Source organism: Ostrinia nubilalis, chromosome 21 (assembly GCF_963855985.1).
Source record: "Ostrinia nubilalis chromosome 21, ilOstNubi1.1, whole genome shotgun sequence".
Lineage (NCBI taxonomy): Eukaryota > Metazoa > Arthropoda > Insecta > Lepidoptera > Crambidae > Ostrinia > Ostrinia nubilalis.
The window spans coordinates 8,627,808-8,655,438 of record NC_087108.1 but is presented as its reverse complement, the minus strand read 5'-3'; the positions used below and the strand labels follow the sequence as shown (position 1 = coordinate 8,655,438).

The 27,631-nt window shown below is 36.8% G+C and overlaps 2 protein-coding genes across 2 annotated transcripts in view; both read right to left on the bottom strand.

Annotated features, from left to right (window-relative positions):
* Nucleotides 1–27,631, bottom strand: part of LOC135082466 (LIM/homeobox protein Lhx5) — a 369,539-nt gene that overhangs the window by 199,948 nt on the left and 141,960 nt on the right. The window lies entirely within an intron of this gene.
* Nucleotides 17,977–18,364, bottom strand: LOC135082354 (bombyxin A-3 homolog). Its single transcript, XM_063977143.1, has one exon. It carries the CDS (start codon nucleotides 18,333–18,335, stop codon nucleotides 18,030–18,032), a length of 306 nt encoding a protein of 101 aa, XP_063833213.1. The 5' UTR covers nucleotides 18,336–18,364; the 3' UTR covers nucleotides 17,977–18,029.

Genomic DNA, 27,631 nt, shown 5'->3' with positions numbered 1-27,631 from the left:
GTAAAGACATAACCAAAATGGCGATCTTTAAAAAACCGTGTCCTTTATCTTAACTGATTGGATAATCTGTACTCAAATGCTATAGTATAACGTATCGGAAACAGAAATATAAGCCCCAACGCCCTGATTGAGTTTTCTGGTCCGGGGCGTGGCGGATGACGAAATTATAGTGATTTTTTGACATCAGTATCGAGTTTCCTTTGTGCAAGCGTGGTTTTTGGTGAAATCTGCCAAAAACGTTGCCATCTAATTATTAGCTTTGTCCTCTCCCGGGGGTGGTCGAATTGTTGTAATAAAGTCGGGGATTAAGTAAAAGTGATTTGCTAGTTATTGCGGGTTTTGTTGGAAGTACCAATTTGCTTTTGTACAATAATCAGTTTATGCAAATCGAGAGTATTAGGTTATTATAATAAGGTTTTGTTGACTGAATTTGTGAATTCATATTTGTATTTAGCTAATGCTTTTGTTTTCTTTAAGTGCTATGATAAATTAATGAACACAACATTATTTTCCGATGATAACAAGATGAATTAGGAAAGATTTTTTTAACTAGATCCAAAGTACTCCCTACTTATTTATATTAAAACAAAGCTCTCCGATGATTGTGGGTAGATTTTCGCAAATATTAAACAGTTGACCCTCGCATATAAATGATGGTATTTCCCGCGCCGCCGCGCCGGAGCGCCGAGTGACGGTCGCCACCTGATCACGTATTCATGGAGGGCGATCCCTGGAGCCCTGGAGCTTGGAAGATGTAGAGGAGACCAACAATTGGTAAGTAAAAATGCCTTTCATTTTTTCTGTAATGATGTCACCAAGCATTGATTGGCGAATCTGGGCTAAATCCGTCTCGAAGGATCAATAATAATTATTTTGTATGGCCACATTCATGTAGCTAATTTAGCCAGCACGCGTCGACGTAAAGATAGCTTGATTTACCTCAGTTTTGAGAATGATTGTTAAACATCCATTCGTACACTGCAGATAATTAACGTGTTTCGGTGGAAATAATGCATGTTTTGTCACTGTTCCAAAATTAATTACCTACTTATTGACGGATTATTATTAAAGAACAGATAATGCCACCTCCATTTCTCTTAGTACTTGTTTCCAACGGGTAGGTACTTGCGAAAACGATATTAGTATAATCTAAGTATGATTGGGGCGGTCCGTTTGCGCCCACTAGTACGAAGCAGTATAGTCAGTTGCAGAAACACATAGGACCCCTTTTTAAACGTCGATGCCCGCCGTTTTACCCTTGTTGAAAAGAACGGAGGATACACTAAAGGTACGTAAGTCAAATAAATATAATTTTCTAGTATAATTAGAAGCGAATAATAAGGTTAAGTAATAGCTACTATAAAACAGCATTCAGTTTTCCATTCCATAATAGTCATTATTTTCAAACTTGTACAAATGTACAACTGCATGCGAGAGAATGGCATGCAGTTGGGGAAGGAAAGAAGTTAAGTAATAGTAGGATTTATTGTGCACATAGTTGTAGGATCTATCAATATTAAAGAAAATGATGAAAAAGAAAATATTGAACTAATCAAAATACACTCGACATCAAATAAATCGCACCTCCCGCGACAAGCATTTTCAAACGTATGCATCCCCACTTCCCACCAATATTGGCACCATTTAAAAGCCTAGTTCTAACCTTCATTTCATTAAAGGAAAGGTTTTTACCCCAAAAATGTGTCTTTAGAAGGATACAGAGTCACTTCTTCAAAAAAATAGGTAGTTACGCTAGAGCCAAGTTTTATGGCTATAAAACTGTTAAGTTGGGATTAATCGCTATCCATCTGTTAAAGAGGACACATGAGATCATTATTTGGTTTTATAACCATAAAAATTGGTCTCATTGATCCCATAGGTGGGCCCAAAGTGAGGTATTTTTTCAAGTCACATTTATGGTATATGTTAATCATTTATTAAGAAATTAAATGTGTTTTTCTTTAAGGATATTTATTGGGCTTTCAAATAACACCAATATTGTTGGGGCACCATGATTGTGTCAGAAGAACATCGTTAAAGTTCGCGTCGCGGAAGGTGCGGTTTATTTGATGTTGAGTATATTTTAAAATTCAAAATGTTTTTGTAACCGACTGTACCTGTATGATATTGTGTCACGTTCTGCTTGCCTTGCTTTTAATTTCAGCTTGGATGTACGTTTGGTTTGCATTAAAATTTTATGAAATGGTTTAAAAGTGATTTTATACGAATATGTTTGCATATTTTGGTTGAAGCTTTTGATTAAAAGAATTAATCAAATAAGTCTTACTGGTTGTCTACTTAAATAGTTAACATATACCCACTTGCATACTTATTTATTACCTACCCACACAAAATAATGCACAAGCACGAGACTTATACGTACTTACCTGTATTTTGACCAAAACTTTAGATAGTGTGGCATAGTTATTATTATATAGTTACCTACTTTGGCCTTAACTAGATTCGATTCTTCAGCTGGTCAAATCAGATCAAAACATCTTACTTTTGAATGTAAGTATTTATAAGTACCTACATGTACGAACTGAAAAATTTTCCCAATTTTGTTTTACAAACTTCTTGTTTACATTTTTATACAAGCTGATTTATTATGCAAAAAGTATCGATTCGGAGTTCAGGTCCTCCCTACGGTAGATCTGCTAGGGCAGATATTTGCTGAGGATTTGAATAGCAAATTCTGATATGATAGGTTAAATATTGACACGGGGTCGCGGGCGCGACGAGTCTGTAATGTTGGGATTATGAGGATTTCGAATTCGACAGAGGACTGATCGATTTGTGATTTATTTTTAGTTTTACACCTCTAACTTTACGGTGGGCACTTACATAGCAGGTCATTCCTAAGAAATAATCAGAAACAGTTGATATAAAAATAGCGCCAGAAGGGCGAAACCACGGGTAGACAATGGACAATGAGGGCTATCGTTTTAGCGCTCACCAGTTAGCGCCACTGTAGAGTAAGGTCCTGTCACTTGCTATTAGCGAAGACAGTGGCGCCAACTTGTGAGCGCTAAAGTGGTAGGAGGACTATCGCATTTGCACTCATCAAGATGGCGCCACTGTAGAGTAAGGTCCTGTCAAACGCCAGGGGTGCCAACTGCTAAGTATAAAAACGATAGCCCTCATTACGTCGTCGCGGCGTCATCGAAAATTGACTGAAATACATAGTTTTCGCCTTAATTAAATTCTTTATAATTAAATAAATAATACCTACGGGTATGTGTTCTTCTAGCAAGGGTGCTTGCTAAAACGTATTCGATTCTCTATTACTTTAGAAAAAAGTCAATACGGGATGCTTTTCTACAAAAGCTCTGATCCAAAACTTCTCAGCACAACTGTTACACACTTCTCAAGTAATCGAGTTAACCCACTTGTACTTTAATCCATACAAAACCGTTTCAAAGTGCTTACGTTGAAGAGCATTATAAAAATTAATCGGCAGACGTCACTTTTCTACTCGAGTGTACTCGACAGTGTTTGGGCCCCGGGGTATGCTCGAGGGTGCAGTTTGGCACTTTAGTTCGCGAGTGTCCTGCTGGGTAAATGAATGGTTTAAAAATGCATATGGTGAAGTTTGTGTTTCTAACATTATTTGATGTGTTGAAATAAAATTGTAGAGCAGTTTTTTGAAACAGTTTTAAGGATAGATAGGTTTAGTAGATACTATTGATAATTCCAGTTCACTCTTACTTACTGAGTCTATTCAACGTAATGGACAATAAATAACACTAAGGCCGGGTTGCACCATCTTACTTTTAACTTTATCAAACGTCAAAAATCTGTCAAACTCCATGCAAAACATCGGCTATCGTTAATAACGGTTACGGTAACGGATATCCATAACATCCCTGATCGTTATAGTTAAGGTTCATAACACAAAAAAAAACCGAAAAAGATTTGTACAAATTATATTTTAAGTTTATGCATTTGTTGATTGAGCAGTTGTTGTAGAGTCTGGATTCTGACTAAAACATTTTAAAACATTGCATTTACCGCAACAACCAATGCTCAACCACCGATGGAGAAAAAGCCATTTAATTTAACCAGTACATCCCTCAAGGGTCCTGCTGTAAGCCTGTGTCAGCGAAAGTCCCATATGGTGCCCCGTTATTGATGGCCAGAATGGATAATCGCGTTGTATGATTTTGTACACATGTGTAAATATTTTCGAGATAATCTCTCGTGTATTATCTATACAACACACAAGTAATTTATTTTTTTGAGCTGATTTCGTTGTTCAAACTTATAGCAGTTGTTAGCAGAATGATCTATTGGCTGAAGTCGGCTAAACTCTATATTTTTGTGAAACGTGCTTTTACAAACATATTATTATCTTGGTGGCATCTTTTAGTAGGTAGTTTGCTTGGCCCTATAGTCTTTACTTTTTTTTATCCACAAAGAGGAAGCTTTTGGCCTGTATCTTACCTGATGGTAAGAGACGATCAGGCAGAAAGTGTTATAGAAGTCATCATGACTCTACCAATTATTATACTCGCATAATCGAATATTTTAAAACTCTATCAAATTAACATAATGATGCAACTTTCTTGAGTCATTGATTATTTCGTTCCTTTCAGCCAAATGATGTCCGCGTTACGAGTTATTTAGTCTATGTAGTTGTATCTTATATACAAAATTGAACTCAAATAACTTAAAGGCAGCCAAACTTCTCTCTACCGCGTACTGTGGTCGTGCTTTTAATAAAAACTAAAAGTAAATATTCGAACACAAATTAGCACCCATTTTAACCACACTGTTATTACTAACGCTAAATGACCGCGTACCATCAGGGCAAAGCGGCTAATTATGAACCCTTGAACTGCAGCCCTGCGCATTCTACGCCTAGTTAGAACCGGGGCAAAGAGCAAATAGGCAGTACAGAAGGGTTAAACCAAACAAAGAGTAGTTCGGTAAATTAATGGAGAGAGTAGGTACACTTTTTTATTGTTGAAAATTTTGAAAATATTTTGATACTGATGACTTTTTGATTGAATTTATTCAACACTGTCACAGCAACTCTAAGACAAAATAACAGTACCTACTTACCTACTCATGTTTTTATTTTAGTGTTATTTAAGGTGATCATAGTGAACTAATGAATGTCACATTTAGCCACCAATGGAATGGTGTGCTAGATTTTTCATAAGTTTTTCTTGACTGATTTTAAGTATCGATCCTGAAAACAGTACACACTGGTTGTCAATTGTACCTACACACACACACACAAAAAAAAACTACTTTTTAAACATCATCCAGGTTCCATATTCAAAAAAAGAGAACTCAAAGAGGTTGCCAGTCTGCAAAATCTCATCTATAAATGAATAGCGAGTGTACAAAACAAATCGGCAACAAGGGGGGGCGTGGCGGCGCCCCGCGGCGCGCGTCTGTCGTGTAGAGCTACAAAAAATATAATTTCTGCCATTGTTCGAGCAGCCCCGATGACAGGTCGCCGGCCGACACATGTTTGAGGCATTTTAGGGCAATTCCTTTGCTAATGCCCGGTTTTTAATGTCCTAGATTAATGGTTTAGGGTGGCACCCCTGCTCCTTAGTTAGGTTGGCATTACCTACAATATTACCAACGTAATGAGTTGTAAATGCGTGTGTGCTACCAATGCAGTTTGGAGAAAAATGTGATTAGTTTGCGTTTATGGGGAGTTTGATGATGCCCATTACAAGTAAGTGTTATTGTTTAGACGTAGCTTCGGGTGCATGTGTAGTTTTTTTTTTTTTTTTTTATCCACAACGAGGAAGCTCTTGGCCTGTATCTCACCTGATGGTAAGTGATGATCAGGCCGAAGGTGGAAGCGAGCTTCACCCGGAATCCTCAACCACGGAGGAACTGGCTATCTTACCTCTAACTACCGGAACACAACAATGCTGTTAACATTGTTGTTATGGCGACAGACATAGGTAAGATGATGGTAGCTAGCCATGCGGACTTAGAACAAGCCCTACCAACAACCAAACCGAACAGAAATCTGCTCCCACTGGGAATCGAACCCGGGACCTCTGCGTCTGAAGCAGGTGGTCTTACCACTAGACCACAGAGGCGGTTATTACTGAGCCACTAGCTAATTTACATTTATTTGGTAATTTGTATACGTATTCTATTGTTCACTTCCAGATGGTATATTGGTATCATTAGGACTACAGTCAACTTGGTCCAGTCTACCTAGATAGATTGTATTGATAACGACAGTATCAAAGTTATCATCATCATCATCATCATCATTAGGTATCATTTCAGCCACAGGACGTCCACTGCTGCCTGCCTGCTGCTGTCTACACATAAGGTCGTCGGTCCACCTTGTGGGTGCATATCCCACACTATCAATAACATTAAAAAAAATTGAGATAGATTATGGCAACTTCTAGAATTTACGAAGATGTTGATAGAAGAACATTGTCAGTTGACATAATTTTAGCTTCCAGCAACTTCCTTTGAAGATGAGTTAAACCCTCAACGGTAGCGTTATTCTAAACAAGAAACGTTCCCAAACCAATCGTTTCTGTAACCAAATCGATAAGGTCACAAGCTTAGAGCCGGTGAATGAACGAGAATGAACGATGATCGATCAATCAATCAATCAATTCGGTTACATACTCGTGATTGACAGTAGACAGAGGATGTAAATGAGCTGCGCTCTGTGGCGCTTGTTTTTTCATTTGAAAAATGTTATTAGTTTCCAGTGTCCACTACGTTAATCAAGTTTCACTTGACGGTCGAGGTTGGTAAATTAACGCTTCATTTTAACGTCAAACTAAAATAGAATAGCGTTTGATAGACGTTTATGCTGTGTATTATTTTGTGTTTTACAGTGAGTCGCAAGTGACTATGTTTTATTTATTGTGATAATCGAGATGACTAATGTAGAGCTTAAGTGGGTTAAACTTCTTCTTCAGATTCTTGTTTTTACGATTGAAGATTCTTGTTTTTTTTTAACTTTTGCCCGCGAATTCGTCCGCGAGATTTTTTTTGTCACAGAAAAACTTTATCGTGCCCGTCCGTTAGCAAAAACTGGAATAAATATGTACTATCCTATGTTCTTTCTCGGGACTCATAATATCTCATAATATCTTATTAACAAATTTCATCTAAAAGTGGTTTAGGCGTGAAAGCCTAACTTGTGGCGTAAAAGAAAAAGTTACGCATTTATAAATTAGTAGGGATTTTATAAAATATTCGTAACTTTGTTTGCGTTGCATAATGAAAAAGCTCAGGGCATAATAAAATTTTATAAAAAAAAATAAAACCGACTCCAAAAAACCTACACTAAAACGTAGAAAAATAATTACTAATTACCTACTTATTTATTAGGACGAATTATTAATATTTATGTAGGTATACCATGATTGATACTTCTGGAGTCGGTGCCAAGATTATGAAACATGTAAAGTTTGCCTGCACCGACTCCAAAAGTATCAATCATGGTATACCTACATAAATATTAATAATTCGTCCTAATAAATAAGTAGGTAATTAGTAATTATTTTTCTACGTTTTAGTGTAGGTTTTTTGGAGTCGGTTTTATTTTTTTTTATAAAATTTTACTTATTTCTTGCTTTTTAGTTAACTAATTATTACCTTGATGTTACCACTGAAGGTAGGCAGTACACTGAGACCAAAAAAAATTGGTTCATAATCGGCGGAGATATTGCGTATAAAAAAGTTCATCCCCAATTTTCCACCCTTGGGGGTGAAATATTTTCTTCAAATTCGCATGAAACCACCCTTTTGATAATACCTATTCAACAAAAAAATAATCGTTCAAATTGGTTTATAATCGGCGGAGATATTGCGTATAAAAAAGTTCATCCCCAATTTTCCACCCTTGGGGGTTGTTTTTTTTATTATTAAATTTAAATGGGACCACCCTTGAGGTATTACCTATACGCCGAAAAAAGATTTGTTCAAATCGGTTCATAATTGGCGGAGTTATCGCGTAACAAACATAGAAAAAAAAAAAAAAAAAAAAAAAAAACATACGGGTCGAATTGAGAACCTCCTCCTTTTTTGAAGTCGGTTGAAAAGGACATCGACTATTGAGATTGTTCAATGAAAATAGACGGGATTATTCAAATTTGAACGGCTCTTTCTCAATTTACAGCATCGTAAAGTCAATTTAAACCCTCTCGGCATTCGACGCGCGCATTACCGCTTATCTATGCGCGCTGCAGACGTCCGCACCCTTCCGCCGTTATCGCGATACTGCCAGATTCTGCAACAATAGCGCCCTCCACAGGCGTTATCTATCAACCAATCGCGAGGGTGTATCGGGTGCGAAATTTTAAATTTAGAAAACCATAGCGGTTTGCTCTATTGTATAAAGTTTTGTTTGTTGCGATTGAAATGATTGACAATATCTAGACAATAGATAGCTTCAACACAACTGCTAAATAGTGTGATAATTCGTTAATTTGTGCTACGAGTGTTTAAAACTTAGTAAAAACACGAAGATTTCATGAAACACTCCCCTAAGCATTGTAATTTCAATCCATAACATTTCGCACGCAGCCCAAAAATTTTACCATACTTGCGTAACTCAATTAACGTAACTACGATACTACAATAGAATAATATAAGACTGACATAATACAATCGAATGGTTCTGAATCCCAAATTAGTTATCATAAGAAAACGTTTATTCAATAACAGCCTCCAGCATTTCGCTCGCAAAAAAAAACAATTCATACCGAAAACGAAGATAAATTACAACGAGAGCTCTCGAAAACAATCCATCTGACAGACTGTTGAAATTAATCGCAAACTCGCCACAACCGCCATACGGCGGGTCTTCCATCTGATCACACCCTGGAGGGCGGTTAGGTCCGAATGCGTCGAACAACTGTTGCGATATCGATACGTTTTGAATCTGTGGATTACGCGCGTTATGTTGGCACCCATGTGTGGTAATTGTAAATAGATTAGCCTGAATGGATTCCTTTGCGCGCGAAAAAGTTTGATAGTGGAATGTAGAGCTGCCATTTTTGCATTTTTCTTTGCTTATTTTTTTACATGTTCCGTTTGTTTTTTTCAGCTGCTAAAAACATCTATGCATCTACTTGAATCTCAAAATAATTCTAGCGAAGGTAAACGATTTTTTCGTAGCTGTTGAAATATCAAGCGACAAACTTTCAATACGACAAAGAAAAATCTTATTTTCAAATCATTTCATATCGCTTCGACATTTTTTTGACGAGATTTTCATCATCGCATCTTAGTATTTTTTAATAAATAGGCATTATGAAAACTTTCGACGAGACGACGAGTAAAAGATTCGATAACTATGTAGATAGATACCAATTTCTTTTTTAGTACAATTTTCGCTTGAAATATGAATCCATCAAAAGCCTCCTTTCAAGTGAAACCTTGAATTGAAATAGGATCAATCAGGGGCCAATTTGATACCAAACGTACAAAAAGTGACAACAATACAATTGACAACAAAAAACCATTATAAATACAATTCGGGCTTCCAAATTGTGTTTAGCTTAGGGTTAAGAAGCCATACATTGTGCCACAATGGGGGTGTCTTTTTAACACCAACAGCTTTGATGGGTCCGGTCTTTTAGACCGACAACGCGAGTTCGAAGGGTTAGCTCCCTTTTAAAATTGAAATTGGCAATTTTTTATGTCAAAGCAATTTCCATGTAAATTATAGTACTAGTGGAATTACAATACGGTATTGTTTTTATTTCTAAATTATCACTGGCCAATAATTTCATGTTCTCTTCATTTAATGCGAGAAAAAACAATCGAAAAATGCTTTGAATTGAAAAAAACATTTCTCTTTCTCTATTGCAAAATAAGCCAAGTAAAATGGATAATTACTGAGATGAATCTCTTGAAATTGTAGACCTATCTATCTTTTTGTGCGCTTTAAAGATATCGGGACCCCTCTCGCGGGCACCAGTTGCACTGGCGACTTTATAAACGCGCGTTTGATGCCCAGATGCGCCCGGTCGCGGCTGGGGCGGGGGCCGTTTGGACCCCAATGAATTGCGTTATGTCATAAATTTCCACTTACACTTTTATAGTGTTATTTGTTTGCTTTGAAATCTGTCGAGCAATGGAAAGATGTGAGTAACGCAAAGCATTGTGAACTTTTTAGTTTTGGTAAAAAAATACATTATTTGTAAATGAAAATGACTAGGTTATTTAAATACCTTTAAGAAGCGATTTATGTAGAGCAAATGAATCCGAATGCTTGTCTTAGCATTAAGTAGGTACTTCTTACCTGTTTTAAGTAAGTCAAGAGTGGGTCTAATGATTACCTACTTAAATCGGCCTAGTGAAAATGTGTAAGATACTTAAATTATTAATTAAAGTTGATCTTTATCTGAGCAATCATCTATACTAATATTATAAATGCGAAAGTAACTCTGTCTGTCTCGCTTTCATGCCTAAACCACTGAACCGATTTTGATGAAATTTGGCAGAGAGATAGTTTGAGTCCCGGGAAAGGACATCGAATAGTTTTTATCCCGGTTTTTGAAACAGGGACGCGCGCGATAAAGTTTTTCTGTGATAGACAAAATTCCACGCGGGCGAAGCCGCGGGCGGAAAGCTAGTATGTATTTTTAATATTTAGCATCTTAGATAAAAAAAATCCCACAAAACATGGTACGAGTTGACAGCAAAATAAATGGTGTATTATATAGAGACACTATTCACGAAAATTAAATGATCTATGGACATTTAATAGCATATCGACCCACACATTTTTCTTACAAAATGACCCCTATTACAACTAGTAAAAATGCCACATTGTATATCTCGACGTGCCGTATAAATCCCATAGTCAAATTCTATAATGCATAAATTAATCACGGCAGACGGGCAGCTCGAACATTTGTCCACGTAAACAAGCAATTTAACATCTACCCGCGGAACCCTACAAGTGTCAGTTGACAAAAGGCGCATTTAATACAGCGCCCCCTCGTGACAAATTGTGTCATCGCGAATCGATTTGGACATGTTTAGAGTTTATAATTATTGTCTTGGTTGTGAAGGGTTAAAGTAGTTAATGGGAAGATGGAAAGATTACGAAATTAAGTATGTGAGTATTTCTCAAAAAAAATGTACGTAACGAAACGGTAGTAACGAAATAGTAAGGCCATAAGGCTTGTTATACATTGGCGAAATATTGTGAATGCTCTTCATTTATTCAATTCGAAATATTTGTAAGTATGCACCCAAATACGGGGTAATATTAAGGGGTTAGAAATAAAATAAGGGAGTAATCATTCATACTATTTTAATAAAATTATTTTTGTTCCATCATGTTTATCCATTTTGAGTCGTTCTCTGTAAGCTTTTTGCCTTTCGGCATTGGTTTTTGGCGGCATTCCTAAAAAAACAAAAGAAGTAATAACATAAAAACGTAATCTAAATGATTTGATTATTTTTTGCCGGTGGCACTTCTGTAAAGCAGATAGTATCCAATCCTTTTGTAATTGACGCTCTATATTTTTTGAAATAAATTAAGTAGTGAATATTACTATGCTTAGTCAGGTAATAACAGTATACACTCAGCATTATGTTGTACTTTTTCGTAACGTAACGAAATTCGTAAAAAACGTAACGAAATATTAGACAAAATGAGATCAGAAACAAGTATTTTTTTGATAAAAGCTGTTACAGCAAATATAAAAGCTTACTAAATGTTCGTACCACACGTATTACAAAAAATGGTTAAATGAAGACTTACCGTTCTATATAAAATCGCTGATTTTACTTCCTATTACGAAAAAGTAATCCCACAAAACACACACGATTTCACTGATTTTCGCGATAGATGTATGGCGGAGACGTCAGGCCAACAGCCATTCAGAGTGCAGCTATTGTTGTCCGTGTAAAATAAAATATGGAACTGTTCAGAAACCATGGGAAAGTAGAAATAATCGTAACTAAAGAGTAAATAACGAAATAGTAAATGAGAGCGACTCATTTTGTTTTTTTGCTTTAAATTGCTAATTATTATATCACCCCATAGAAAATCAATTTGATACAGAAACTGCGATTACTGTAGAACGATAATACAAAGAAATTTACAATAATTTAGTTACGTATCGCATTTTATGAAACAAAAACACATGAAAAAGCTAGGGTGGCAAACAGGTTTTTGTATGAAAGGTAAAAAAGGACTATTTTTAAAATATCTAAATATTTGGTAATAAGTAGGATTATAGCTATAATTCTTCGTTATCTTAAAGATTAATATTCATCCTTCAAAATTGTGTGTGTTTTTTTTGTGTGATGATTTATAAATATAAAACTTTTGAACTGTTTCAAAGCACACTTTTTTTTTTCAAAATGTACATTTTTTTTGAGAAGTACTCATGTACTACATGAATATGTATAAAAGTTTCACTATAACTACGGGTAACGGCATCCATCACTATGGTTTTGGCTAGCGGTTTTGGTAGAATAGAGATATGGAAAAAGTTTTATCATTTTATTTCTTCTTTTGCTCGCGTTAATTTAATTAGGTCTGTCACAGAAAGTCTCATTCCGTACAGAAATGTGTTCAAATCAATTAAAATTGTAAAGTCTGAATTGTTGTGCTGTTGGCTGCACTAAAATTGTTCCAAATAAAAACTGTCAAATAAAAAACGTTCGTTCAATCGTCGTATAGTTCCAAAATACTGGACTGTCCTGTCGATGACATTGACAGTGGGGCGCCACCGTCAATGTCTATGGAAACCGTATAGTTGAACGATGGTAGCGCCCCCCTGCCATTGAGTTTGGTGGGACAGTTCAGCGTGAGTCATCTATACCTATATCTTATCTGTAGAATAAAAGTGTCATTTTGACATAATTCCCATGCAGAAATACTTATCATTATTCGAAATAAGAATTAACTGTTTTACGTTTTCGCCAGTGTCCTTCACCCTGTACTACTTCAAAGTGAACGGTAGGAGGACAAAACGAAAACAAAATTATTATTATTCTCGAAAGACCACGTCTCAAACTCAAGACCCAAGGATCAGTTCCCAGGCTAAAGGGATTTACGTAATTCGACGTGACGGCTTTGACGTGAAAAAAGGACAAAACAAAAAACCATAAGTTGACACGGACGCGAGTTACGAGATCGTTAAATCCGTCGCCCGATAAAGATCTGTGACACCTCGATTCGAAAAAAGTAAAATGTCAGCCAGCACCTGCGCTACTGAATTCAAAATTCAAATTATTTTTTTGCGTTCGGAACACCCTGGTGTGGTCGCTTTAAGTGTATTTCGATAGTTTTTGTCCCATTTTTTGAGGACGGGGTGAATGACATCGGAATTATTAAGTAAATTTTGTGTTGATAAACAGTCTTGATACTTTTTTACGCTAGCGAACAGCATGTGGCGCTTGAGGGTTTGTTTATAAAGTAAAATAGATGAAAAGAGTCACAATAAACAAAAGATAAGTAGGTAAATAAAATTTCTTTGATAGTTTGTTTATTTAAGAAAAAGAATAAAAAACTTATTAGAATTATAGTAACACTATAATTCGTTTGTTCTAATATTTTATACCTAATTCGTCATCGTTTCAGCCAAAAATGGACGTCCACAGCTGGACCTGGACAAAGTCCTTCCCCCAAGAATTTCCACAGTTGTCGTTAATTTAATCGTGTGGAAGTTTATAATTATTTAGGTAGGTACACTTATTATAAGACCACAGAAGAATTTAATTAGATAATTGGAAGTTATCACTAAGTTTCAAAGGTTTTAATAAAGGTCACTGTTTGCACTCAAAGTTAGACCTTCATCATAATTCAGTCTGATTTCTTTTTTCTCACAAACGTCAAGTCAATCTTGCGACTGTTGCAAGCCCCTCGTATGCACACCCATCAACGTCACCCTGCGTCTGCGACTATCTAGACAGAACTTGCCTGCACCGCACACCTAGTTAGATATTGGGACAACTCAGAAAATACAACTTTCAATCAAATAACATTTCAACAAACAACTACAACAAATTCTCTATGTTTTTGGTGCACATGTGCACTTAATTCAGTTGCTGTATTTACACAAAATGCTTATTTCTAATGAAATTCTAATTAGGGATCTGATTCTTACAGCAATGTAAGTAGGTGCTCACGTTTTCTTTTATCATGAACGGAATGAAAGTACAGTCTTTTCATATAGTGTTTGTGCAATTAAGACTTAAATATCGAAAATAGCAACGTCATCAGTTCTAGAAATTGTATAATTTTAAGTTGTGTCAGTTTAGACCTAGATGTGCGATAGCCTCTTGTGTGGTCCGCAAAAACAGTGCAATTGATTTTTAATGCTACGTCGCTGCCGTTTGCAAATTACTTTTTCCCTGAACTAGTCCTGTCTCATTTCCAAGACGGATTCGTGACATTAAACTAGTATTGCGATGATCTTTCTTTGCTTGTCTTTCAATATTAAGGTAGCCTTTCGAACTAAGCGTCATAGACGCAGCGTCTTTAGCTTAGGTCTAGTGCCATCAACACCGCGTCACTAACGCCGCGACAGTGTCGCTGCATTCGAGTGACGTTCCCTAGAATTTCATACATTTGCATACAACATCTATTTGTAGCTCTGTCGCGGCGTCACAGACGGTAGCCGCTCGCTTCGAAAGGCTACCGTTGGAACTGAGACGCCCCGTGGATTAGTGGTTAAAGAGTCCGGCTCCTGGGTTCGATTCCCAGCCGGGTCAAGGAAGAAAGAAAGCTGTCCAAAATACAGATAACAGTATTTACGTTGTCAAAGGTAGTAATAAAACAAATCGAATCGGTACTCTACGTCAGATTTAACAACCTACTGAATTGCAGACTGCATCCTCCATAATATTGAGGTTACATTTTTTACCAACTATGTTAAAAATTATGATAAATGACATATTTCGGGAATATGCCCAATCCGTCATAATCCAAAAACCTTTGGTCCTGTCACATCAAACGATGCACTATTTTTATTTCCCAAGCTCATTGTTGACTTAAGAGAACAATCACCAGCGTCAATGGTGTGAAAAGTTGCTTTTTTGCATTTCCTAAGGGCCTACTTGCCATGTGATTTCTGACCTAATTTTTAAGCAATAAGGTATGGAATCCCAAGGCAAATGATTTGACGCTAAAGGCTTGCCTATCCCATCATCAGATCGATCTCGGTAGCAGGACATTGTATTCAAATGGGCTGAATTTAAATACAAAAACGCGATTATGTGACGACGGAACATATAAGCCGATATGATGCGTCCGATGCAGATTGGCATCTTTAGGACGCACTGTGCGGAGTAATAGCTGCGTTTTTTGACTGGTTTGAATATTTTCCTACAAGTTTGAAGATATGTGGAAGGATTACTTCAATACTACTACAGTTAACGCCCTATGGCCTAAGCCTATAACTGCACGTCAGTTATTGTACTTTTACTAGCATGTAATCTGGTACAGGTTATGTAAGTATGCCATATCAATTAAGTGAATTAAATTGCAAAACTCGTGTGAGTTTTCATTTGTGAGTTTTAATTAATAAATTACTTATGAGCTGAAGAGCCTGGATGCGGGCAGCGCAGGACCGTTCATTATGGAAAACCTTGGGGGAGGCCTTTGTCCAGCAGTGGACGTCATTTGGCTGAAACGACGACGACGACGACTTATGAGCTACACTTATTTTACTATAGCTAATTGGGTGAGGATGTTATCACTTTTCAATCATAGAAAGGAAACGCTAGTTAAACGCAGCGTTTCTCCCGCCCAGTGCGTATATTTCCACCAGCATCATTGTCCATTTCGAGCATGCTCTAATCTGCTCACCAGAGTTTTGATCACTGCACTAATTTTGTATTTTTATACGAAACGCCATTGTTAAACTTCCGGTCTTTCATGGTTCATTCATGGTTTAGCCCATTGTTGAGGTAGCTTGACTCCAGGGATCGTGAATGGGGTGGAAAGTGGATGGAAACCTTTGCTTTAACAAACTTTATTTTAAGTTTATAAAGGTACAAAATTAAGTCTTTGACACCATTCACCAATAACTCCAAAGAACAATTTTCATAAAAACACAGTTCGTTCTGGTCTTGAAAACTTTTAAATCAACTGTATTAAGATTTTTAATTGGAAAACGTTTGTCAATTGCGTTGGCAAATAATGACGTCATCGGCTTGTGCCCTACAAAATCTAGTCTCGTTTTTACAGTTTCTAAAAGTACGTCAATTTAATACATAGAAGATCTGAGCTCTACCTACAGCATTTTTTTTCAGTATAGCTATACCAAGCCTGAACAGAATTTAACTATACACCAAGACTGCAATTTAGTTGCTTACACGCAGAAGGAAGTTCAAAACTCGATTTAGACCAATCCAGAACATAATCTATGACTAGAATACTACAGAGTCTGCATGAAATGCTGCCCCGTACTGTGGAATGGACTGTCGTCTGCGGTGTTTCCGGATGGATACCACCTGCAAGCTTTCAAGAAGAGAGCGTATCTTCACCTTAAAGGCCGGCAACGCACTTGTAACGCTCCTGGGTCTGCTGGTGTCTATGGGCGATGGTAATCACTTACCATCAGGTGATCCGTCTGCTCGTTTACCTCCTGTCACATAAAAAAAAGGATATGTTACCCATTTTGTGGTCAATAAAACCTTTAGGTACTAAGTATTATTATAAAGCCTTTTTCACAAATTAAACAAAAGAGGTTCCTAATTGCAAGCAGTCAATACATCAATATGTTATCGCCGTGAGAAAGAAGCACAATCCGACACGTATTGTGGCAGACATCGGGCGGGGATTTGTTTAACTGATCCACTCACAGATCAATACATACCAATAAATGTTTCAAATGGGCCAGCTTCGGTATACGCGTCATAGAGTAAAGCGTGTAGAAGTCATCTGTTTTATTTATTTTCGTTAGGGCTATCTTTTTTATACTTAATAGTTGGCACCACTGGCGATTGAAATGACCCTGTAGCACATAATACATAGTTGGGCGCCATGCGCTGCAGCGCTGGCCAATTGAAGGTATGTTTATGTTTCATTTAAAAGCTCACCAAAAAAGAGAGACTATGATTTTACCACTGTTAATTTATTTGACACAATTCATATCTTATTTAGTTACCGGGACGTCCACCCACAAGATGGACCGACGACATCATAAAGGTAGCAGGGAAGCGCTGAACGCAGGTCGCTACCAATCGATCAACATGGAAAGCATTGGGGGAGGAGGACGTCCACCCACAAGGTGGACCGACGACATCATAAAGGTAGCAGGGAAGCGCTGGACGCATGTCGCTACCAATCGATCAACATGAGAGTATTGGGGGAGACACAAGAATTAAATTATTATATTCCTATGTTATGGACATTTTCCGCACGAAATTTCATTTGTGTAAGTACTCTCTCTCTATAAGTAAGTACTATCTCTGAGTTGTATAAATGTAATAGGCAAGAAAGGTAACATTGAGTTGAAGGCAAATAAAACAGATCTCTGTACTCGTTTCATGTGTCACGCGGATTAGGCGCGCGCGCAGGTAGTCTGAATGAATTGTCACTGTCAGACAGCCACAGTTAGCGGCAGGGTTGTGCAGAATTTATTACAGAAAAAGCTTCATTTATATTGATATTGAAATAAATAACAATCCCATTTTTGTAGTGAGTACTCTAGAGTTATAGACTCTATCGAAGTATCTGTTTGACCACATAGCTGGGTGACACAAAGTGTCAAGCATTTCTTACAAACTTTGGCCCAATCAGTGTCACTTATAGAAAATCATAAAGCCTAAGCTTTTGACAACTATTCCTATTGGAAGATCTACTCTTCTATCTATTAGAATAATGATTTATCATCTATCAAATAAAGATGAAATTGGGAAGTCGAAGTTCGTATTCCCTAATCCCGTTTGCGACATCCATGAGCTCATTAAAAATCAAACTCAAAAAAACTTGGTAAAATCTTCAACTGACTAAATACTATGAGGGTTGAAATTAAGTAATTGTACAAATAATTTGCTATCATTTATTAAAATACCATACAAAATCCCTTAACTCCAGGCGATTAGCAATATGTGAGCAGCTCATCAATAGAGCAAGGCTTCTCGCAGCACTCGGATACAATTCCTCCTCTCTTGGCCTTCGTGGTCAGAGCCTCGGCCTTCGACGCTTGGTTCAGCAACCAGGACAGGCCGAATCCCTCGTAGTCTTCAAGAGTGTTGCCAGACCTCTTGCTTGTCCCCTGGTAGTCTTGGTACGGGCACATAACAGCCAGGGCATTCGCCAGCTTTCTTCCGCAGAAGAACTGAGGGTCCGCTGCCACGTAGACGAAGCAGGCGACGACGAGAACGAAGAAGATTTGGGTCTTCATTTTGTTATAAAGTTGTTATATGGCTTGGAGAGCTGATGTGTAATGTGGTAAAATGTAACAACCTGTCCTTTTTATACCGATTTTAAGCGTTGGCTGAGTTATTTTAGTAAATGAGTAGGAAGATGTTAATGTCCTCGTTAACATGAATTATTTATTCAGGTGAGAAATTCACATATGATCATGGTAGACATTTAATGACGTCACTGGATTTTAGGCCAACATTTGAATATTAATGAAGTGATGCGGTATATAAGGGAAGGGTTTACAGTTGATGTACATTTGAGTGGGATATTTTGAAGTAAATCGAGGTGGTCACTAAGTCTTGAGGAGCCAAGTGTTGCTAGTTCTGGTGGCACTAGGCCTACTGGCGGCAAGGATGAAGGCGAGCGGACCGGGGCAGTTTTTCTGCGGGATACGGAAGGCCAAAGCACTGGTTAAAAACGAAGATGACCCAAAGTGAGTCTTGGAAATAAAAATCTCCTCTTCAGTCTATTCTGCGCCACTATTCGCTAGTTAGTAGTTAGAGTGGAGATCGCACAGCGACTTCGTCTTCCCAGTGCTATTTGGGATGACCAACCGGTCGACGACCGCTTGGTCGTCCCAAGTACGCTTGCTTCACTGCATAATCCTTTCCCATTCTATATTTCGCCAATGATGTGAGGATATATTATAATAATAATAAAGCTTTTTATTTATCCATATTTCAAGTTACATACAATATGTTTTTATTTATATTTTTACAATTTCAAGTTATTTATACGGATCCCTTTTGGGTAAAAGCCTCCTCCATCTTTTGCCATTTTTCTCTATCCATTGAGGATATATTAGGGGCTATTAATTAGGGAGATGAGAGACAGCCCTGGTGCGTAGGAGCTTAATCCCGCCGACGAGGCTACCAGACGGGTGCGCGTGAGAGCGCCGTGACTAACTCGTAAGCTAAGGCAAGGTCGCGAATACTTGACATGTGGATCAGGCTAGTGCTGTTAATACTGCTCTTGGGTTCTCAAACTGGACTAATATAGCTTCAACTCTGGAATCGCGATAAATTGTCAGGATTTTTCGTAAAAAAAGAAGAGTTTTCCTTAGTATTTTTACAGATTTCATTTGGTAGTAATAACTAAGCTTTAAGTTCTAGGGCCATTGTCACGTAAATAGGATTAGAAACTGAAGTAATGGGTAATGTTTTAATTGCAAATTGCTAATTGTCACTTACCATTCAACTTTTAGAAGAGATCCCGTTAGAATCAGAATTTGTACTGTGACATTTTGTTTCCTTAACTTGACCTTGAGCCATGTGGTCTAATGGTTTCAGAATTGACTCTACATTTTATTGAGTACTAGCTTTCCGCCCGCGGCTTCGCGCGCGTGGACTACATTATCTACATATTTTACGGAACCCTATTTTTTCCAAAATAAAATTTAGCCTATGTTACTCGTGGATAATGTAGCTTTCGAATGGTGAAAGATTTTTTAAAAACGGTCCAGTAGTTTATGAGCCTATTCATTACAAACAAACAAACAAACAAACAAACAAAGTTTTCCTCTTTATAATATTAGTGTAGACAAATGCGTCACTAGAGTCGGACACCAATGTCGTGTGATTTCAAATATGTACGATAAAAAAAGACCCATGCATCAATTAAGTTGCTTGTAAGAAGTAATATGAGAAACTCAGTGTTATTTTTGCACCTTATGTCCTAACCGAGTTTTCAGTAATTTCCAGTTTTAACTGTGCGGTAATTCGATTGCCACCTCGCAGCCTCGATCTCCGTCCGTAACCCCGTGATTGGAGACTTAATCCCGTTATGGAATCCCATCATGCAGATATACCTAGCAATGCAATGCTTAGGAATTGGCGATGAATTAACGCGGTTTTGCTGATACAGTTTGTAAAGGGACAAATTCAAATTCATTTATTTTGCAAACAGGCTTTTAAAAAGCTCTTTAACATGTCCCAGTATAAAATCCTACCACTGCTTCGGGGCAATAAATGGGCCAGTGCTGAGAAGCAGCGTAAGATAGCACATGAGCTATTTTGCAACGATAATGAAGTCGACTGTACTTCTGAGCAAATCACGATGTTCGTAGCATTTTACTTAGGTTAATGTACCAATTCCATCGTTAGTTAATCTCTAGTTTGAAATAGAGGTCCTATATTACGGCCCTTAAAACATCAAAAAAGTCCCCCCCTTACGAACTAGCATCGGCATATCAATGTCTAAGACGCATCTCCCAATGTGTTCTTTGAAAATAGATTGCAATCTCTTCGTGCAACACGTACGCTTCAAAAACAGCATCCCCCAGGCCGTGGGCAAAATCTTGCATCCGACGGCCGACGGCTGCCAATCAAACTGGCTTCGCACTAATCCGGGTTAGGATTACAGAAAAAATAAACCCACGGGCCCCTCCGACGAGCAAGCGTTCACGCTTCGCCGCTTCTAACTAGCGGCCATTTTGGATTTGCGGCCAGTGAGGCAGTTGAGCTGAGAATACAGTCTTTAAGCGAAGGAATTATGGGGCAGTATGCTTTTCACAGCGTGTTGGGACCAATGTTGGCCACGTTTGCTATTTGTAAAATTTAAGGTATTGGGATTTGAACTGTGTTGTGTAAGCTTTAAGAGAGCTTATGAAATGCAGACATTTTTCAAGTACATTGGCAGAGATCCTTTTAAAAAGTTTTTTCTTTAAGAGCAAGCGTTTATTTTGAACCTGAAGCGAAGGGAATAGGGTTGTTTTTGTGTTTGTCACGTCGGCAAAAAGGCAAAGATCAGCGCATTTGACGCTTGAGGTTTCGCGTAATGTAATTGTTGTAAGGTATTGTTTGTTTTGCAAAGTTTCTGCTCAACTGATTGAGGTAGGTGAGAATTTTGGTGAGTTTTTCCTTTTGATGTTATGGGTCTTATTTTCCTTTGAGTAAAGATAAGAATTTAAATGAAAGCTTAAATAAATGAAAAACAAAATAAGTGTAAACATTTCATGTAATTGATGCATTAAGAATAAATGTATGAAACCAATTGTATAACTAGAACCTAAATAAGCTAGATTCTGTTCAAATTGACTTAAACCTACACTATGTGCTAATATTCTCATTAGAGGTCGACATAACTTCCACTGAGAGAACAACGCGCATCAGTGTCGGCTCTTTTGACTGGTTAAGTAAACAATATTCATAAAAACACAATTTCAAAAGCACTATTGAAAGTAAAACTCTGGGAGCTTACGTAGATCCCCTTCAAAAATGTCAACGTCGAAAAGATACCACGAATTGTTCTTAGATCAGCCCTTGCCCAATACAAAAAAGATGACATTTACCTTCCCTTTCCGTGAAACACCTTTATGCGATCTGCGGATAAACCAACATAAAGGCGTTGAAATACATACCTTTGCGCGTTTTCGCTAAGCCGCCCAAAAAAAAACAATCCGCCCAAAGTTGCCAGACCGAAAAATAGTGACGACGCATCCGAAAAAAGATTATGACAAGCCCTTATTTTGTTTGTAAACAGACCTCCGAGGTTACAATAGGCAGAGTAATGTGACACCTTTGCCCGATCCTCGGTTTATAAGCAGTCACAGTACAGCCCAAAAAAAAATATAAGTAGTCATTGATAGGCCTATTGTGGCGGGGTTTGGCAAATTTTGACGTTTCAACACAGCTGTTCAGGAGTTATTGTAGTTTGATAATTTGTTAATTTGTAGTCAAATGGGATGGGCGGGATATATCGGATGTATGGATGACTGACAGTATGTAAGAAAGGAGCAGATTTGTAATATGATAATGTGAATTTAGTATTGTGTTATAATTTTATTATTTGGCTGGCATTCAAAGTTGGGTCTGCTTTATATGTTTTGTGATAGATATTGCACTAAGTATATAATTTGTGCCAAACTTAGTAGATATATTGAAACAAGCTATGTAACCTACCTAGTAAGTTTTGTCGCGTTTAAAGACGATTTGACTAACGATCAAAATCATAGATAAGTACTTACGTGAAAGGTACCTACTAATGACTGCAAAAAATGTAGAGTCCTTTCTTTTACCATGAAAAAGGTACCTTTGTGTAGTTTTAACATTCATGTCCATTCATTAGCAGACCACACAAGCAGTGTCCATTGTGATCTGTCGAAGGGTACTGAAGTTCTGTCTGACTGGTCTCCTAATCCCTTAGCCGACGCAATCTTCAAGGCTCTTGGAACTGACCCTTCTCTTTCACACCTGGCTCTCCTGTGGTGAGCAATTGTTTTGTATTCCATCTTTTTAAGAGATAAACGAAGATTTTGTTCTTCGTTAGAAAATGATAAGAGGAAGTGTAGACATGCTAAAAATGATATGAAATATCATGGTAACGTTAGATTTTGTTTTTATGTAAAAATTACAATTTGTACCTACTACCTACATCTAGATTTTTTAAGTAGCCATTAAATTACAAAAGTAGGTATAGCCCGACCAGGAACATAAAAACCCTCGCCATGTTGCGGAAAACTAATGGTACTAATTTCTTTTACTGGCAACAGTAACTGAAAACTTCATTGACATGTCACCTTGCATGTCAAGAATTAAACTGTCAAAGTGTAAACAAACTTTATTTTAAATGTGTGCAATTGATTTTGTGAATTAAATTGCTAAAAACTTTTTAAAGTCGTGAAAGAAAAGTGGTTCACAATGTGTTAAAGTATTTGTCGAAGAGAAATACTAAGGGTTCGGACAATATTTTCATTGAATAATGTTTCCGACAAAGGTTGTCAAATTGACTGACATGTTTATCGTATAGTACAGTCCACTATGAAAATTAACTGTGGTTTGTTTTAACTACCTATTTTAAAGTTTTTTGTCACTTTGTAAGTATTAAATTTTATGGAATTGGGAAAGAAGTACCGAGTTTGAAGTGTTCATGAGCAGACATTGCAGTTGAATATTCAAGTTCTGAATTTGATTATTGATGAATAATAAAATAAATCCTACTAGCTCGATTGATGGTTTCATTTAATTAATTTAAACCAGGTTACCTATGTCATCTTTTTTGGTTAATTTATGAAAATATCAAATTAGCCCGTAATCCTGAATCCTGATACATAAAGTTAGCCTATTAATTTAACACAGGTACGACTGTACTCAGTATTGCACTATCAAATGCAATTGACGCGCCTCTACGCCAGGGTTTTTATGTTCCTGTGGGTCTAGACAAAGTGCAAATTATAATCGCAAACCAGTCGCAAAGTGGTCGAAAAGCCCCTTTTTTGTATGGAGTTTTGACGGATTCGATTTTCGATTCGATCAAAAAGTGCGTTTTGTCTAGGGGGGCTGGTCAGGCTATAGTGTCTGAATTTATTATTTGCTTTGAACTTGATAAAGGAGGTTTTTTAAGTATTCCGATTTGGAGGACAGAGGCTACAATTTTGCAAAGTTTAAGGATATGAAATTACCTACTTAATTCATTTATGATGACTAAAATTAGTACATAATCATTAATCGTACATGATTGAACATAAAGTCCCGTTTATGGATATTGCAACTTAAGTTTAGAGTAATAAGCATTACTAAGTATATGAGAATTTAAACAATTTACTTTATTTGTTCAAAACCAAAATCTACATTATTTTTACTGTCCTCAAACACAAAACCAAATGAAAGCCCGCCCCAGACTTACGTCGAATTTATCGATTGTCATCAGCATGATTCATTACTGAATAATTAAAAACGGATTCGTCTGGCGGTCACACTGATGAGTTATTAATTGGCTATTTCGCGTTTTAATTAGGCAACTCTCAAAGTGCGGGGAACTCAAATATGGTTTACGTAAAGTGATGTTTTATTACGGTTTAATGGAGACGTTAATCATGTAGGTTTCCCATTTTAATTGGGAAAAATATATTACTTACCTATACCAGTATAAGTACCTGTTTTATTGTAAGGTTTTGTTCCATCATCATTGTGATACCATTTATGAGTTAAACAGTAAAAATTTTCTTGCGCAGGACTTTATGTAGTAGCTGGAAAAGTCTACATTGTTAAGTGTTTATTTATTTATTTATAATTTACTTAATATATCTTAAATATGAAATTCTCGTGTCAGCGTTTATTACAAAATTCTTTAGGAAACGTCTTAAACGATTCTTATGGTATTCAGTAGGTCTGAGAATAGGATTTGTTCATACGCCTATGTGATAAGGGTTTTTCATCCGTACGAAGTCGCCGGTACAGCTTCGGGAATATTCCCACCTCTAGTTCCACCGCTGCAACTCCTGTGTAGCCAGGCCGGCACAGCTAGTTATTTTGCATAATATAGTTTAGAAAAGTGTAAAATTTCACTTCTGCGTAAGATTTTAGGTGGTAACCGGGAAAGTCGCGGCTCATCGGGCTACTTGCACCGCGCTAATGATCGCAGATAGCGCCTCCCATCCCCCCGCAGGGCTGCCAACCTAACAACGATGCTGAGTATGCATCATTGCATCTACTCTCAAGAGTAGAAAAAAACTGTTCTCAAGATGGATTCTTTATACTTGACACTGGCTATGTGTAAACCGCAAAAAGCCATTATTGAATAAAAAAAGATTGATTCAAGTTTGGAATTGGTCAAAAAGTTCAAAGAACGAGATGTTGATAACATAACTTCGTAAATCTCAAGAATGGTTTATTTAGTTTTCAAATCAATGATTACAGAGTTGAATGACGTTATAAGGCTGCAAAAAGATTTTTTCGATTTCTTATTTTGACAGGTAATAAAGGAACTAGGTATATGTCAATTTATTGGTTTCAATTAAATAATCACACTTCTCATAATAATATTGTCTAATTATTAGGGATTCGTGAACAATGTGTGATTTTTTAAAACAATTTGGAAGCAATATTGCTTCATAAACGTTATATATTTTAATGAATTGATTAATATTAACCCCTGGATAATTTTAGCAAAAATAATTACCTCTCTTACACGTGCCCTGGAAAAATAAGGAAACAATTACCAATAAAATTATTTACATTTTGGGCAAAATGGGAAAATCAAACTTGCCATTTACAAACAAAAAGGGCCTTCAAAATTAATTAATTGTTAACAAAATTAAAAGCCGTCTACGTCAAGGTGAAGTTCGGTTAATTGAAAACTTTATTGGGATTAATTAGGCTCCACGAGCATTCCATTTGTGGCCAAATTGGGCAAACAAATAATTGTTTTCGAAACGTTTTCATTTTCAATCCATGTGATGTACATTTTTCAATAATGAGTAGGTACAATAAGGCTGAGTTGCACCACTACATAAACTTAAGTAAACAAACTTCAATAGTCAGTCCAACTCTATAAAACAACACGGGTTATGGTTATAGTTACGGTTAAAGTAAAGGGACTTAGCCTTAGTTTTTTCTCAAGCGGATGGAAAATTCAGGATAAAGCCAAGCCATTTAATTTTTTTGCGTGGGCTGATACTTACTGTATCATCCATAAGACGTCTTTAAAAAGCTTTCGTATGGCAATTATCATAGCTATCCAAATAATGAGTATTATCAATTACATAGAGATTCATTGTAGATGTAGGTACATAATAGAGATGTAAAATTCATTCTTTTTCATACCTCTACAATTGTATAGAGATATGTATATCGAGAGTGTCCATTATGTTGTTTTGAAAGGCATTACACGAGCGATCTAATATTTTCATCCAAAATTCTCTGATAGCATTCCTAGAATATTTTTTAAAGAAATATCTACGTACTATCAAAACCACTAGAGATAACCCCGGTCGCAGCAAAATTCCAAATTCGCAATACAAAAGTCGAAACTAGCTCGAACAATCACAAACTTGCGAAAGTAGAAAACATTCGTTGTCAACCCTACGGGGCAATGTCTAGCGCTGTAATGAAGCAATTTAAATGCATGAAGCAGGGCGCGAGGGCCAGTGGTGGGGGGACGACCAATCGCGACACAACGTTATAAGTACATCTCTACATTTTTCAAATTTGAACTGTAACTCTTTGAGTTCAAGTTTAGATTTGCCTGGAGCTTTTTTGGTCTTGTGGATAATGATAGTAAGGCAAAGATAGTAGGTATATATGATAGTGGCTGTGCGGGGTAAGTAGGTACGGTATATCTCAGGTAGAGGATTATAGGAGGGTTCCAAAATGTTTTCCCCAACTTATTTGCCAGCGAAAGGAAAAGTAGTGAGAGTGTTAACGTTAACTTGGTCGGTTAGACAACTTTCTGTTAAGTTATTAGTGGATAAGTCCATTGAGCTAGTTTGTTAATCATTTAAGGGATGTACGGCGCTTGATTTTCGGTATGTATTAATGTGGGTCAGATTTAGTTTGGGAAAATGGATTGGATAATGTTTTGGCCCATATCGGGCACATTCTGATTCAGAATTAGAGAGATTTAGATAGTCGCAAATCTTGGTAGATTAATTTGGAATTATTAAACTGAGTATTGACGATTCAAAAGAGGTGAACGATATGAATTTCAGAAACTGTATATTATCTGTACTATAAACATCTTCAAAAAATTGTAAACGTAACATGTACCACACGTGAAAAAAAAAATGTAAATGAAAATCCTTAATTAAATAAATATACTAGGTTTACATTACTTCATATTATTATTTTGGTACTCGTAGCATTCCATTTACCTAAGTATGGAAATTCTGTATTAGGAAGTAACCTCTCTTCCATAGTTATTTATTAACATCCTTAAGTAGTGACTTACTCTAAAATCTACAACGATAATATTAATATAGGTCGTTTTCATTTAATTATATTCAATGTCATCTGGCAAATGGGAGTGATAGTACAGCGTAACTATCAAATGCAGACATGTCATGTCAGACATATTATTGAGGACTGTCCTCCTCCATTTCAATCTTGGTTACGCAGGTATCTATGTCAGTTGGGTATAAATAGAGAGCTATTGATTCAAATCAATGCACATATTTATTTATTCATTCAACTTTATTGCACAACACTTCAGGTATAAAAGGACTAGAACTAAATTAGATATGTAGTTTTATTACAACCAACAGCACATCTTCTACTTGGTATTAATATAAAACTGTCACCCAAAGCTCCTACAGGAACCAAGTTAATTAAGAAGCCCAGGAAGTTAGCCTGTCTCATTTAAGAATAATGTAGCGTTTTACTGCTGAAAGAATTTTCAAAATTGCTTCTGTAGTTCCAGACACTACTTCGCACAAATAGACTCACAAACATTACCTTTTATAATATATGTAATATTGGTATGATATAGATTACAAGTGCATTCACCACCGGCCAGGATCTCTGAGTATTACCCTCAATCAGGTGAGCAGAGCGATAGCAG